A 16,318-nucleotide genomic window follows, 5' to 3' on the forward strand; every position below is an offset into this window, starting at 1 on the left:
TTCCTGTGTAATTGGCACCATTTCTGTAAAGCTAACATGCCATCAGATTTTATTAAAGCCCATCGTGTTATAAAATCTAATCATTTATTCTGTTTTCCAATTATTGTAAAGCAGCAGTCTTAAATGGGGGGAGGAGATAATGAAATTAACTTCCTAACTTTGAGCAATTCTCTGTGGCACAATGATCAGATATTCTCTTGGTCTGAAATGTATGTAAATTTTATTCATCCATCATTAGTTATTACCATTGCTGCTACATAAAAACACAGTTTTCCTTAACAATTAGATCTTAAAATGTTGCATATTAATTAGGCAAGGGACATTAAAAAGCCCAGCATGAATATGTAAAATATCTAATTCTAAATACTGAACTTTTGACACTTGTGAGATAAAATTTCTGTAGTGACAGAGTTGTGTTTACCCTGCTAAATGTATTGTTTAGATGGTTATACAAAACATGAAGAAATGTTTTGGTAGATACAAGTGTAAACATTTCCAGTTTTATGAATGGGCAAACGCATACATAATCAAAAGATAACTTGATGGTAATATACTGAGGTAGAGATCCTAGTGGAAATTACAAAAGTACTTCATTTTCCTTATAAATGCCTGCTAATTGCAAGCTAACTATTATTATTACAAGAATCAACTGCAGTATACTGTATGTGCACACATAAATCTCTGTAGTATTTTACCCTCTCCATGGTACTTATGTATAACTATTTTTAAACTTGCTGACTCATCTATCTGTACACATATTTCTTACCCCATTAGTAACAGAACCTTTGATTCCTGACAAAAAGGAATCATAGAAACTAATTGCAGTGTTTGTTTTTATTAGTAGTAGTATTATTATTGAAACAAAACCATTAAACTTTGTACACGTCACATTAATTGGTGCTGCTTCTTTTCCTCCATAATTACACTGGAGTAAACAAGACTGACCGTCAGACCATGTTTTCCTTTCCCGGGACCATTGATACAAGTAATGGTTATTTGAAGGACCTCATAAAAAGTATCTATATATTGATAGAAACCTTTTTTAAAAGATGTATCTGCAGATAAATCAATTCTGTCAATTCAGGTAAAGCAGCAGAATGATCACTGTAAAACATATCATATTTAAGCTGAAAAGTGTTCTGTAGCGTTATTTCACCATAAATCAGCAGTGGTCAGTAAAAATACACTTTAAATTATTAAGATCTTCTTGACTGTCCTGAAACAGTCGCATAGATTTTAGTTACTAATGAAATGACCAAAAAACATCTTTCAGATAGTCCACACGGCAACTCATTTTCTAAGCAAGAACACTTGTTTTTTGTTTAAAATATACAAATAAGTAAATAAATAAATATACATCTCCTATAAACCAGCTTTAAAGTAAATAAATATAATTGGAAAAGAAACATAAAAAATACTCAATTTACATACACATATAAGATCCCTTAGATTGAAATTCTAAGCTGTTTATATCTATTTTTTTTGAAGACTGTAAGCAAGCTTTGCAACACAGCAAAAGTAAATGTAGCTCTATATAAGGTATATCACATTTTTGTTACAAAAATAAACACACACACACACTATATAAACACAGCCTTAGAGTTATTAAAATGCACACACACACACACACACACACACACACACACACACACACACACACACACACTATATATTACATATTCATGAGCATTACAAAATGAGACCAGTGTTTATCTTTGTCCCTTGAGTCTTGAGTTTTGGCTTCCATCTACACAGGCTCTGTTCATTCTCCCCAAAAAAGTGTTCACTGTGGCTAATCATACAGTGTGCAGTGGAACATTAATAAATAACTCATTATTTATCTAAGAAAGTTAAAATACAGCCACTTACCAGAAAACTTCCAAAGGCGGAATTGAATATAGCAGCAGCCTGTGAAAAAAAAAAAAACAACATAAAAAAACATGAATTAGTGCATATGTTTTGCTGAAAGACATTGCCATTAAAACTGTACAGAAACAATTCACCAACAAATCTGCAATGATGAAAAACACAGTGTGGCATTAACCATTTTCCTCAGACTGATTTGAAAGCACCTTTGCAGTCGAGCATTAGAAAAGGTAAGCGTTTCGTCTAAATAGATACCATTCAGTAAATTACATGAAATATTTCTCTTTAAGAAAACTGTTCAGCATCTCCCTATAAACAGCTCCGGTCAAGAGGACTCTAATCTTGCAGAGGTTAGCAGAAAACAGAACTGCAGAAACACAGGAAAGGTACTGTAGCCATTAGAAGTCTCCGGTATTCTTAAAGACATACTGTACAGCCAACGCAAAAGCAGATTACAAAACACTTTATTAAGTAATTTAACAATATCTAGCTTCCAAAGCCTTAGTTGTAAAGCTTTCAAATGAAAAAGTATCTAGGCAAAGGAATAAAGCAACGCTATACTGTAAATGAAATGCTTTCAAGCAGTGGCCTTTGCTTACCTAAAGGGACCTTTTAAAACAAAACAAACATATATATATATATATATATATATATATATGAAGAAAAGAAATGAAAGCTGAAACATCAGCATATCTCTGTAATCCAAAATGTTCAGAAGGTCTGTTTTCTTCTTCTCTTTGAAAGCTGCCCAACGAATTAACATGGGTAAAGTCTTGAACCCCGTCCAGTCACATGAAAAAGAAAAAAACATGTACAAAGGTACACCTCGTTGTGATCATAGAGCCTCATTTGCTGTAAGATCTTGCTTGTCGGTCAAACGACAGTACAAAGGAAAGAAAATAAATTAACCACCATAGACCACGATGCCAGTAAGTTCCGCAACTTTGAATGAAGTCCAAAGCCAAGTCTATGAGATGAAGCTCAAGCCCCTGCACACTGCTCCAAAAGATGATGAGACTGAATGGGTAATGAGATCACTGGCTCCAGAGAGCTTAGCTTTCTTATTCATGTTCATAATTAATTCAAGAACTTTGATAATTTCATTAGATTCTTCGTTTCGTAGTCTTATCAATAAATGATGGAACTGGACGGCACTCCTCTGTGACCAGGAACAGACTCAGAACCTTTGCTTACTAACAGGGATGCAACATATGGCACTCTGTGCTAGATGGGGACATTTCAAAACCTGCAGCTAAATAAAACATTATATCAGACAGCTGGAAACTCACATATTTTAACATCTTTCTCCCATATCAGCAAGGCCGGCACACAAGCAGGAGTGTGTGTTTAGGAAAGTTTTTCTCCCTTAGTAAAATTGCAGATGACTTTTCAAGTGTAACTGCCTTTATCAGTCTTTACTAAAATGATGTTATCAGGTACTAGCAATGTGTTTGTCTTTCCTGGTAATTCATCTTTGTTCCTGTGAATTACAATAAAAGTAGCAGTGTATATAAATCCTAACATGGTTCAGTAATTCAGTTCTCTGAATGTTTAATATTTCCAAATACTGCAAGTATGTTCAGTGGTACTCTGTGGAATTAATTGTACCTTTAATGAGTGCAAAACAAAGTTCGAAAAACCAACTTCCTCACCTTTTATTAAACATTAAATATAGCAAAAATAACATCGAAAACATTCAGTCAAGTTATTAAGGCACTCACCAGGTAGACCTTTTAAGTGTTCTTCAATAAATTGTGAAAGCTATTGAGATGCATTTTGCACTGGCTGCCCCCCACCTCCCCCTTACAAGCAGGTACCCCATATATGACCATTAGTCAAGTTGCTGCTAAGATAACATTGTTTGTTGTTGCTGGTTTGGGAATCATAGCTTCTAATTATACCAGGTGGTGGCAGCGAAGATATTTGACTGAAGTTCAGACTGCCAGTGCTGTTCAAATGATGGAATCCGGGGTTAGCTTGTCAATTTGGTGTGACCAATTCTGTTGTTTCCAGATTGTGGACACGTTATCAAACCACAGGTTTGTACCCTAGACGTCCTGAAAAAGGTTGTGGAAGGTCAACCACACCACGCAATGGCCGATATCTACACAATATACTGAGGAACTGCCAGTCCACTGCACAATATTAATTTTGGACAACAACTGGAGTCACCACAATTTGCAAGATAATGCTTGTTGTCATTCTGCCAGGATGGTCATGGATTGCCTTGAGCAGGAGTCGATAGAAGTTATGCACAGGCCAGAAAGAAGTTCCGACCTTAATTCCATAGTACACCCTTGGGACCTTCTAGGAAGTTGTGTACGTCAGCATCTTAACCCTCTATGTCAGAGAGCTTGGTGTTGCACTGACTGAAGAATGGGACATGATCCCTTAAGAGGTCATCTACCAGAATCATGCCATATCGATGTAGTCATTATCCACGTAGAGATTGCATCAACGCCAGGAGAACCCATACTCCATACTGGGACATTCATATGGACCACTTTCAACTGTATGAAAAATTGATCTCCAAGAATTTTAATTTCCCTGGGTTTCATGTTTAGATGCGTATCACTGATGTCACATACATAATAACATGTAGTTGTCTGTTAATTTGTAAAGCAGTGGTTCACAAACTGTGGGTCCCAAGTGGGGTCGCAAGAAGCCACCCTGGTGTCTCTCCTGCTTGCACACTGCACATCACACTGCAAGGCGTAGCAGCCTCTCAGCACAGTGTGACAACCTATCATGCAGGCAAGCCTGCATAGGCTCTACTGATGTTTACCAATCACGTAACTCTGTTACCAAATATGGCCCTCCCACATGCTAGTCTCAAATGCACGTCACTGAAAGACACCCCATACCACCCTCAGTTTGATTTGTTAATTGTTAAAAGAGCCCCATAGATTTTTTTTTTTTTTTTTTTTTAATATAAAGCGCATCAACAGTGAGTCTACTGATTTTAATATGAATGGAAAACAAGAGAAGAGCAAAAAACGTGCTCGCAAATACAATGAGGCTTTCATTGAGTATGGCTTCACTAGTGTTTTTGTCATAAACGAAGAAAAGCCAAAATGCCTAATATGTCACAAGGTGTTATCTAGCAAAAGCATGAAGCCAAATAAATTGCAGCGACACTTTGAAACCCTTCACAAGGAATACATGGGGAAATCAAAATCATTTTTCCAGCAAAGGAAAAAGGGCCTTGTCTGTCTCTGATTAACTCAACGGGCATCATTAGAGGTGAGAGCTCCCATATCACACGGGCCAAGAAGCCTCACACACTTTAATTCTGCCCGCTGCAGTCGATACGGTAAGAATAATGTGTGGGGAAACTGAGGCGAACAAACTCAGAGCCATTCCTCTCTCCAACAACACTGTGAAGAGAAGGATTGAGGCGATAGCAGCAAATCAAGAAAACACAGTGGTGGAACGTCTGAAAATCACGGATGCTTTTGCACTTCAAGTTGAGCACGGAGTGGCGTGATGCACATTTCTTAGCTTTTGTGCGATACTTATGGGAGGGTGCAATTCCCGAAGACATTCTGTTCTGTCACCCTCTTCCAGGACATGGGACTGCACAAGAAATATTCAATGTGCTACATGGCTACATAAAGGACAACGATATCCCGTTCGATCGCATGGTGGGTTGTTGCACAGATGGGGCACCGTCTGTGGCAGTCCACAAAGCAGGTCTGCTCATCTTAGTGAAGAGGGTTGCTCGGTCTGCTGTGTGGACTCACTGCATGATCCACATGGAGCAACTGGCAGCTAAAGATTTAAGCACAGAGCTAGGAGCAGTCGTGCAGCAGGCTACATCCATTGTGAATTACATCAAGCCTCACTCTCTTCACACAGTTTTGCAAACAGACGTGCGCGAAGACATGGGGTCCGATCATAACGTATTGTTGCTCCACACTGAAGTTCGTTGGCCCTCAAGGAGGAAGGGTACTAGAACGATTTTTTGGAACTGGGAGTAGAGCTGCTTGCCTATGCGATGGACTGCAAAAAAAACTGAATTTGTTGATTTTCTCTGTGATCAAAATAAGACTGAGACTATGCCACAGACATATTTGCAAAACTGAATGAACTGAATGCAGGTTTGCAAGGAAAGAACACTAACATCTTTTAGCTGAGCAATCGAATCACAGCATTCGTGAAATAAAACGGCTGTCTGGAAGAATAATTTAAGTCAAAACTATGAATCCTTCCCACAGCTTTGCAAATTCCTGACTTATTCACCCATCAGTTTGTGTCCTCACCCCCTCCCCACCCCCCAGACTTAGACATGGCAAAATATGATTGGGGCAAAACCCCTTTCAGTGCACGCCTGATGCTATGGATTTGACAGCAGCTGAATTCGAACAGCCAATTGGCATTTCCTGTGCTCGACTCTTGCAAGGAACATATGCCCGACTTTCTCTCTCAGCGTTCTGGTTCAGTGTCAAGAGTGAATGTCCTGCACTCTTAACATGTGCCTTAAAACTGATAAAAGTGCCATTTGCCAGCACTTATTTGTGTGAAGCTGGATTCTCTGCACTTGTGTGCATCAAGTCTCGGTATCGAACCACTGTGATGTAACATCAGAAATTAGATGTGCAGTTTCAACCACACCGCCGGATTTTGAAAAGCTGTGTCACAACATGAAAGCCCACGTGTCACATTAGATTTGGCGAGTACATTAAATATTGTATTAATGTGTTGATTGCTAAGTTTTTTCGATTGCTTTCTAGGATCACATACATTTTTAAGTCTCAAAATGGGGCTGTGCAGGAAAAATGTTTGTGAGCCTCTGGTGTAAAGAGTGCTCCCTTGAAATACTCAAATTTGATTCTTCTTATTAATGTGTTTTAGAAAAATGTAAATTTGAATTGTTGCTACTTTCATTTTTGGAGAAGTGTATTTTTATCACAGTAGATTGATCTAAAGTTCTGGTCTCATTTGGTGGCTGGAGGGTGAGCATCGTTTGTAATAATGAGGACAAAGTAGCAGAAGAGAAAGAGCAAAACTTAAAAAAGCAAATTTCTGTGCAGACAAAGATGTTATTTTCATCAAGAAGTCATTATTAAGCTCAGAAGCTATTTATAAGCTTTAAAAATGTAGCACATGTCTATCAGAAAATTCTGTTGACATTACGTATTCATTGACTATTCATCTTAATATAGGGCAGGAAACAAATTCAGGTTCTTGTAATGGGTGCTAAATTGAATCAGGTGTCTGGTCCTTTTAAGGAAATTAAGTTGTTTTGTAGAAGGGGGGTTGGGAGGTTTAATGAGAACCAAGCCTGTCGACATTGATGAATGGGAATGACACTGGGGAGAGAATGTAAGCAGGACAGTATCTGCATGTTACCGTCCCGATGCCCATTTTTCATTCACTAGCCCGCTCAACATTGCCTTCTCACGGGGGACCCATTCATCTCGATCGTAGTTATTACACAACGTTTATTTGAACATATATTCTGCAGATGATGACAGTTAATAAAGGAAATCTTTTATAAGCTATATTTTTACATATCTTTCTGATTACGCTCATTATTTGGTATTGATAGATCATTTCTTTATTACACTGGTTTTAAAGGGAGGTGTATGTCACAGATACACTTTCAATTGCTGCAGTGCACCTCACAGCTTCATGAGAAATATTTATTGCCGTCCTATTTCTTCCAAATCTGTTTTATTTAATAATGCAGTGTGCAAGAAAATCAACTACAGGGCCTGTATTTTATTGCAGATATGACAGGTCTCCTTCATTACATCAATATACAGCAAGATGAAATGAGAAAACTATACCTTGATGAAACTGACTCTGCCAGATTAATTAGGAATGCACTATGTCAAATTCATTTTTAAAAACAACAGATAAAAGGGATGACCGGGACAGGTCAATCTATTTCAGTTCAGAAAAATGATCAACTTTTAAAAGACACGCTTTCCAGCTCCTAAAACTAAGTTTAACTCTGTCGGTTTTTTGTTCAACTAAATTTGAAATTAAATTTACAGAACAAAAAAGTTTTTTTAAATAGAAAAAAAGCATCTCTATTCTATATTTCCAAAGTACAGTAGTCTCCAGCTAAGAGAACACCCCTCGGGAAGCAAGCAAAGTGTTCTTATAACCGAATTGTTCTCCAAGGGCAGCAGTGTGGAGTAGTGGTTAGGGCTCTGGACTCTTGACCGGAGGGTCGTGGGTTCAATCCCAGGCGGAGGACGCTGCTGCTGTACCCTTGAGCAAGGTACTTTACCTAGATTGCTCCAGTAAAAATCCAACTGTATAAATGGGTAATTGTATGTAAAAATAATGTAATATCTTGTAAGTCGCCCTTGATAAGGGCGTCTGCTAAGAAATAAATAATAATAATAAGGCAGTCAGCCACCAGACACAATATGAATCAATCAATAAATAAATACATATGTATTACTTATTATAATGCACTTGCATCAACATATGAAATGAACTGAATAAGTAAAAGCTAAAAAACAGGCAAGTGTATGTTAATAAAACTAAAAGCAAAACACGGTCAAAAAGTTTGATCGTTACGTACTATGAAATTAGCTGGCGGTGTGTTTCGGTCTATCAATGGCAGAGGCAAAAATAATGGGCGTTATTCAGGGTTAATAAAGGAACTGTCAAACTAAATTAACACAGCACCCCTACACACATTACAAAATGCAGCAGCACTATACAAGACATGCACATTATTTAACAGAATGGCGAAGCAACTCACCAGAACGGGAAACACCAAATTGCTCAGCGACTTGTGTCCGATTCAGGATGTTTTCAAGAGCTTGAACAATTTCTAACTTTGCGGCAAATTTTGCCATTTGTTTACATGGCATTTTGTAGCGATGAGGTGCACTCGTGGAAATCAGAATATAAAACGATTCAATGACATGACGGCGGTTCTGGAAAGATTTCATAAACCAATCTGTGTCCCTCAAGACACTCTCGCCATGAAGTTCCTGTTCCTTCAGCTGGAGCATTTACAATGGGAAAAATCTGTTTCAACACAAGCGTGTTCCCTTAGGCGAAGTGTTGTCTTAGGAGATGTTCCTTTACGTGGAGAGTACTGTACCAAAAATATGCCATATTCACAATGCATTTACCCAAGTGCACAATTTTCTGTAAGACTTATTGTAGTGTCTCAATGATCAACCTGCTTGCAGTGTGTGTTTGCTTCCTATTTTGGCCAGTTCTGTGCTGCAAAACAAAACTGTAGCAAGCGTTATAAACTTTACAGACCATTGTTTTTACTCCACTCACAAAGGTTGATTTTATACTTTCAAAATCACTTGTTAAAGTCATCACTGTTTAAAAGAAACATATGCTACAGAACCACATAATTTAGTAAAACATGATACATTAAGGTAATGTGAGCTTTAGTGTATACCTTAAAGAGTAAGTAGCGGGGTTCAGAAAAATATAGCGTTATATGTCCCCACATGTTGCTACAACTGTTTAAATAATGTACCTGTCATTTTTCATTTCATTGTTAACATCCTGACATCTTTTTACCGTACCACATCATGGATCGTTATTGCTGTGTTACCTGTTTGACAATGCAGGCAATAATCCTTACACTATCAGTGCACTAGAGCGGCCATTTAGAAAAGAACTTTGAAAATTATAAGTGTAAAAAGTTGTCAGCATGTTAACAATGGAAACAAAAATTACAGGTATGTTATTTAAACAGTTGTAGCAATACATGGGGACATGTAATGCTATATTTTTTCAGAATCCTGCTACTTACTTTTTAATTTGCATATAATTCCACTGAATTAAATAAAAGGAAATACGTTTGAGAATTGCTTGTAAATCAGTGGAATAGCCTGGACTCGAACTGGCGACGTCCAGGCTATAGGGCACAACCTGCACTCGATGCGGAGCGCTTTTACTGCACGCGCCACTCGGGAGCCCCTGAGCAATGATAGTTTGCATGCACATGTGCGATGTAGTTGTTTGCATCACAGATCCACGATCTACGTAGAGGTGCCTGTTCTGTGTTGGTGCGCGTACCTTTGTACTACAAGCAAACAGTGTGCTCTCCGCATGTCTCCTTCCAGGTCAGCCTGAAGCAGTTGGCAGATGTCAGTGATTGTTTGTCTATTGTGGCGAAATTGCTGCATACACTGTGTGTCAGACAGGCTCAGCAAAGACATATAACTAAATATTTGGGGACGTCTCCTCTTCCTCTCTTTGTCTGGCCAAGTAAAAATTCTTCTTCTTCTTCTTCTCCTTCTTCTTCTTCTTTATTTATTAGCAGACACCCTTATCCAGGGCAACTTACAAGTGTTACAAAGTCACAGTACAAAGTATCATATTACAAAGTATCACATTACAAAGTATTACATTAATCCAGTACGCACTCCATATTTATTTTATTTCTCTCTCTTTTCTTTGCCTGCTTCCCTGGTAGTTTCACCGGTATTTACAGTCGACCATGTAATTTGCGCACAGTTTAGACCTGGTTTTCACATGTCAATTGAAACGCAAACACTAACACTGTTGATGGTTTGCTAAATCGCTACATGTGTATGTAAATGAGGACACTCCCCTAAAGTTCAGCCCTATGTGCGTAAACTGTATTTTGGGTGACAAAAATGCAACATTACCTTAAAGTCACAAGCACTTCCTATAAATACAGTACATACTTTAATGCTAACTTACAGGGTATGCATTAACTACAGCCTTACATGTTAACTGTAATGTTAATTTGAACTACTGTACAAAAACTTGGTCTTAGGTCCTGTCTTAATAAAATTATAGTTGCTACTCTTGCTGTAGTTAGTTACTGCTTTCACAGAGTCTCCTCCCACAAGTAGGCTGTTAGTTTAGTTTTTCCGTAAATCTTCCTCAGTCTCTTGTGCTCTCCCTTTAGCTCCCTAAAAATGTAAATAAATAAAAATGTCCAACAATATTTTGTAATAAACTGTACCAATACTGCACAGATGAAAATAAAGAAACGATAATATTGTATTCCTTATTGATTGCCTTGCTGTAGCAATACACAGCATCTTACTCCAAACACAGAATATTGTATTTATTATATAGATTTACCTTCTAAAATTCGGTTTACAAATAGGTAAATTGGTAGGATATTTTGAGGGGGACTAAGACGGCACAGAGAAATCCTGAAGATAAAAGAATTCAGTCTCTTATTCACCAGTCACAAACATACAGAGCTAGTTGAAAACCCAGACTTATTGGTCATGTGTTTCTGGCAATTCCCAGGCTACAATTAGCTGTCCCTGTATTTGTAGGACCCATTCTCCAGCTACCACTTGCAGTATATTAGCAATTGGCTATTGAGATGCTGGGAATCAACAAAGTACAAGAAGCTTGATAACATGCAAACTCAAGCTGTGCAGCAAAATTGCTATGCGTATTCTTAATGCATTCAATTTAAATATCATACGTAATATATTTTCAATGTGTAAAACACCCAGAACGCAGCTTATTTGCAGTGCTGTCTAGATCTAATCTAAAAAATGATATCTAAATGCAACCCTCTACTATTTATATATTTTATACTTAAATATCTGTAAAGCATTCAATTGTGCACTGTAACATATTTTTATCTTCTTTAGATTACCTGCTTAAAAACAAAATTATTCTGTCACGTCTCCAATAAAATGAAATAAGACTATGCAAAAGGTTATTTTTCATTTACCCAACTAGTCTAGCCACTACCCAGTTAACAGCAGGGCTACTATTTTCTGAGCTTTTCAACCAGCAACCCCTGTCTATCATACCCCAGAGCTACCCAAGGTCATGCCGCAACTTTATTGCCGTGAGCCATAAACTTTATCTCCAGCATGAGTGTCCCATCTTTCTCTGGCTGTTACCACCTTATATCCAAAATCAAATAGTTTTTTTTTGTTTGTTCTGTGTAGAGCAGCAGCGTCCTCCATCAATGCTGAAGCATGCTTCTAATATACAGTGCCAAGGCTCCTAATATAAATGAATGGCCAGAGGTGTCCTGCTGGGGGTACCCAGTGTCTCCATTGATTAATTAGGCAGAAAGAGAACTCTCTGGAACCTCTAAATGCAGACATCAAACGTAATGATACACTAAGCCCATGTGTCAATCAAGCAACGCTGTCTAATGATTCCCCGGGGAGTTCCTTTGGAAACAGAAGGGACTGGGAAATTCAGAGAAACTAAAATTGGACTGTGCTATAGATTACAAGGATGATGAGTGCTATAAACAGGTAAGTAAACAAATGGAGAGGTGAATAAATGGGCTGATGCATACAGACTGAAATCAGTCAGTCAATCTTCCTACTATGGAGTCCAATCTAATGCCACCTATTTTACTTTTCCTCACTAATATGATTGTTATATTGGTATTCATGAAGACAGGAATCACACAGAGCTTTTTGAAATGTTACTAGATGATTTGGAAATGCAGTGCTGGCATATTTATACCAAGGTATTTGCTTGGATTGTGGATCTATTTTTAAAATGTGTTTTTTTAATAAGATGCTAAAAACAATACCACCACCAAAAGATTAAGCCACTTGTAACCTGTTTTTATACTTTACTCCTGCAGGTGTAGTTGGTGATTTGTTTTGTAGCAAATAGGATATTTGTATAGCTCTAACCTCATTTTTTTATTACAAATGTGATTGACTTTGATTGATTTGCCTTAAGTTGTTCCACTTAATAGAAGATGCCATCAGTTTAGTATTGTCCACTACATTCATTTAGTGTGTTATTAATCTGCTTTGTAGTAAATTGAACAGTTAATTTAAGCACATTGATTCTGTGCTAATATTATTAAATGGGGAGCATATATTTAAATTACACGTTTCCTGAATGTTAGTTTTACTTTTACATTGCAGGAGTTAGATGCTGTACTTTTTTGTGAATTTGGCTCAATTAATTAGTGTTAAAGTCTAAATAATTTAGTTTACAGCAGTTAGTGCATACATTTACAACCAACTGTAATCGTGGAAGCCCCAAGAGTCATATCACATATATAAACATCCACTGCAACCACCAGTTGTGGTAAACAGAGAGAATACACAATGGTTCTAAGTGACTAACACAGAGGTGTTTATATCTTTGCTCACAATTGTATTCTTTTGGAGTTACCCACAAAGAACTATTGTATTTTCTGTTTATCCCATGCATAATTAACCATTTACTTAAAGAAGTAATTTATTTTTGTTATTTGTACACAAAATTATTGGCATCCTACACTTGATATAAGATATTTCAAGAAAACATTTAGTGAACGTTAGCCACCAATTAATATGACAAAGACCAAAAGACACAATTTCTGGTAGTTTAACAAACAATCTTTATAAAAAAAGCACTTAAGCAATTTCAAATATCTGTTCATGACAAAAGTATTGGCACCTTTAATTTTAAAGGCTGTAAAAATGTAAATAGAACTAATTAAAAAATCTATTAACTGATTGAACACCATTACACAGTAATTCAAATTGGCATACAGTTTATCTACCAACAAGTCAAGCATACAGCTAAGTCAACTCTGGATTCTTGAAGAAAATGAAGATACAAGTTCTAGAATGGCCTTTGCAATCACCAGATCTCAATCCAACAGAAACTTTTTTTTTAATTTGTTTTTTTATTATTTGTTAAATATTTGTTAAATTACTAGAAATTGTGTATTTTGGTATTTATTAAAAGGTTTACTAAAATTAGCTCGTCCTTAATCGGCTACCTTGATATGGTATAAAAAGCCAATACTTCTGTTTGTAACTGTGTATCTACCTATCTATCTATCTATCTATCTATCTATCTATCTATCTATCTATCTATCTACAAACAAACAAACACAAACATTGGAGACAATACACTAATGTTTTGGCATCTAAAGATATCAGCAAAAAAGGGTATTTTTAATATAGTTTAGTGCAGATCAAGAGCAAAACTAATCGAGCAAGAAAATGTTTCAACCTATATTTTAGTATTTAGCCGGGATGACAGGGTACATTTTTTATTTAATGCCCTGAAAGCAAATACTTTGGACAGCACACAGAGATCATAATGGCTTTGTGCAGGTTAACTGAAGCCTGGGTTCCATCTGATTTACAAAAGATATTACACAAAAGATATTCTCTGGCTATTCCTAGAACATTTAACCACCATGTCAACTTCTATCACAATTGTACAGATATTTACAAATAAAGTAAAACACGTACAGTAAATGTAAAGCTTACAGTTTATAAATACATTTAACATCTATTAAACGTAAACAAAAAAAAATAAAATGAAGGTTTGCTTTTTGAACAAAGCATTCCAATGTTTTTTTTTTTTTTAAATCAAGTGCATTGTTGAAAATGTGGTATTCTGTTGCATAAACAAAGTTAAGAGAAAGATTTGCAGAGAAGGACTTCAAGAAAACCTCAAAACTTTCTCAGAACATTACTAAACAAAAACTAATATGTAATGTTTGCCATTCTAGTAAAAGGCAATTCCCTATGTTGCAGGTTTCGCATCCCATCTTTTTCTTCCTATGATCTGCATTTCACAGCAGATCAACTTGCTTGAATTGCATTCCCACCTGACATTTAGTCACTGAAATATATTTACCTAGCAATTACTTGCTGATGTGTTTAATCTCACTAACAGAGAGACTGGATGACACAACAGCATTGTTCTTCACTGTGGCATCTTATTATAATGCAGATGTGGAGTTGAGTCTGCTAGAAATATGCTGCTTTTATAAAGAACTAGTAGCAGCAGGCTAGAGAGTTTGATTAATCAACTAAATGTGAAACTAAATGTGCAATTTTGCTTTGTGCATAGTTGTATGAATAAAAACAGGAATTTCTTTCTTCGTCAACAACATATATTTTTTCTGGGAATCAAGTAAGGCACTAACTAGTTTCATACTCTTAAGACAGAACATTCTCCTCATTTGCCTGCTGCAACAATATATATTTTGAGGGGGGAGGGGGGGTTCTGCCTTTGAAGTCTATACTTGATCCTACATGCGTGGTTGTTACAAAACAATGAATGATTTGTATGATTTTTTTTTTAATTAATCACAAAACATTTAACCGGATGCCATCCAGACAGAGAAGGGATAATTAACTGAGCCAAGCAATTCCCCAAGCAGATGTGTGGTCCAGTTAAGCAAAAGTCATGCTTCTACAAATCGTGCATCTTTAAAAATATACAAACGTATACCCACCGTTTGAGTCTGACTTTGAGAGCATCTCACAGTATATGATGATTTATTTGATGATGATGATTTATTTCTTAGCAGACGCCCTTATCCAGGGCGACTTACAATTGTTACAAGATATCACATTATTTTTACATACAATTACATTATTTTTTGCACATTATTTTTACATACAATTACCCATTTATACAGTTGGGTTTTCACTGAAGCAATCTAGGTAAAGTACCTTGCTCAAGGGTACAGCAGCAGTGTCCCCCACCTGGGATTGAACCCACAACCCTCCAGTCAAGAGTCCAGAGCCCTAACCACTACTCCACACTGCTGCCAGTGTATACAGAGGAATCCTGTTATTCTAAGTGATTTGTCACGTGGCAGACTGCTGGACTTCTGTACAACCTCATGGAACTGGACATAGTTACTTTATAGCGTTTTTGTATAAAAAGGTTCAATAAAAAGTTTACCTTTTTAAAACTGTTGGTCTGTACACACAAGTTACATTTACACAGTATATTTGAATTTTAAATAAAATGATCAATTACAATAGCTCTTTGCATTACAGCATTTGTATAGTCATCCTATAGTCTCTCTATTTACATAGCTCTGCTTCCCTGCTCTTTTTACTGCTGGATCTTTTGCCCTTTCAATCATGAAGCATATTACTCCTCTGTCAGAGCAAAGCAGTTTCTAACGACAGGGAACCCAGCTGGGATAGGAAGAGGGCAGTAGGCCCCAATGCATTAACATAATAATCCAACTGTGCTCCCACAGGCCCTGAGGCCAGACAGTATATTAGGTAGACCCCCTGTGTGGGTCCTAGCAAAGGCTGCCTTACCACCTGCTTATCAACCTATAGCACCCACTGCCTGCAGAAAAGCACAAACTTCTGCAAAACAGCAGTGTCCAAAATGCATTCAATTTTCCTGATCAGAAACAAAGTATGTATTTTGTTTTAAAACACCAATAAGGTTTAATGTTTTGCAAATCTGCCAATATGTGCATTTGAATCTTGAGGTATATATGGTGACCCATCCATGTCCAGCAATAACATTCCTATGTCCATATGACTTGGATTAAACATTTAAGAAAAACATAAGTGTTAACATATTTTTATCATAGCTCTTTATCACTGATACACGATTTATTAAACATTTTAGTTTGATCAATTCTTTTTGTTATGATTTTGTACATTTAAAAAGGTTGCTAATCATGGTAACCTGTACTTGACAGTGGTTCAAATTGCTCTTAGTTTGTTAATTATTTTGTTTGGTTACTGTGCAATTCTTCTTTTACCAC

At 36.8% G+C, this 16,318-nt stretch overlaps 1 protein-coding gene across 1 annotated transcript in view; it reads right to left on the bottom strand.

Annotated features, from left to right (window-relative positions):
* The window catches only part of LOC117420621 (sodium/bile acid cotransporter 7-A), a 117,061-nt gene that overhangs the window by 82,217 nt on the left and 18,526 nt on the right, over positions 1 to 16,318 (bottom strand). Inside the window, 1 exon segment of the mRNA XM_034034118.3 lies at positions 1,870 to 1,908. Within this exon segment, the coding sequence (XP_033890009.3) occupies positions 1,870 to 1,908 (39 nt within the window).

This window comes from Acipenser ruthenus, chromosome 1 (assembly GCF_902713425.1).
Source record: "Acipenser ruthenus chromosome 1, fAciRut3.2 maternal haplotype, whole genome shotgun sequence".
Lineage (NCBI taxonomy): Eukaryota > Metazoa > Chordata > Actinopteri > Acipenseriformes > Acipenseridae > Acipenser > Acipenser ruthenus.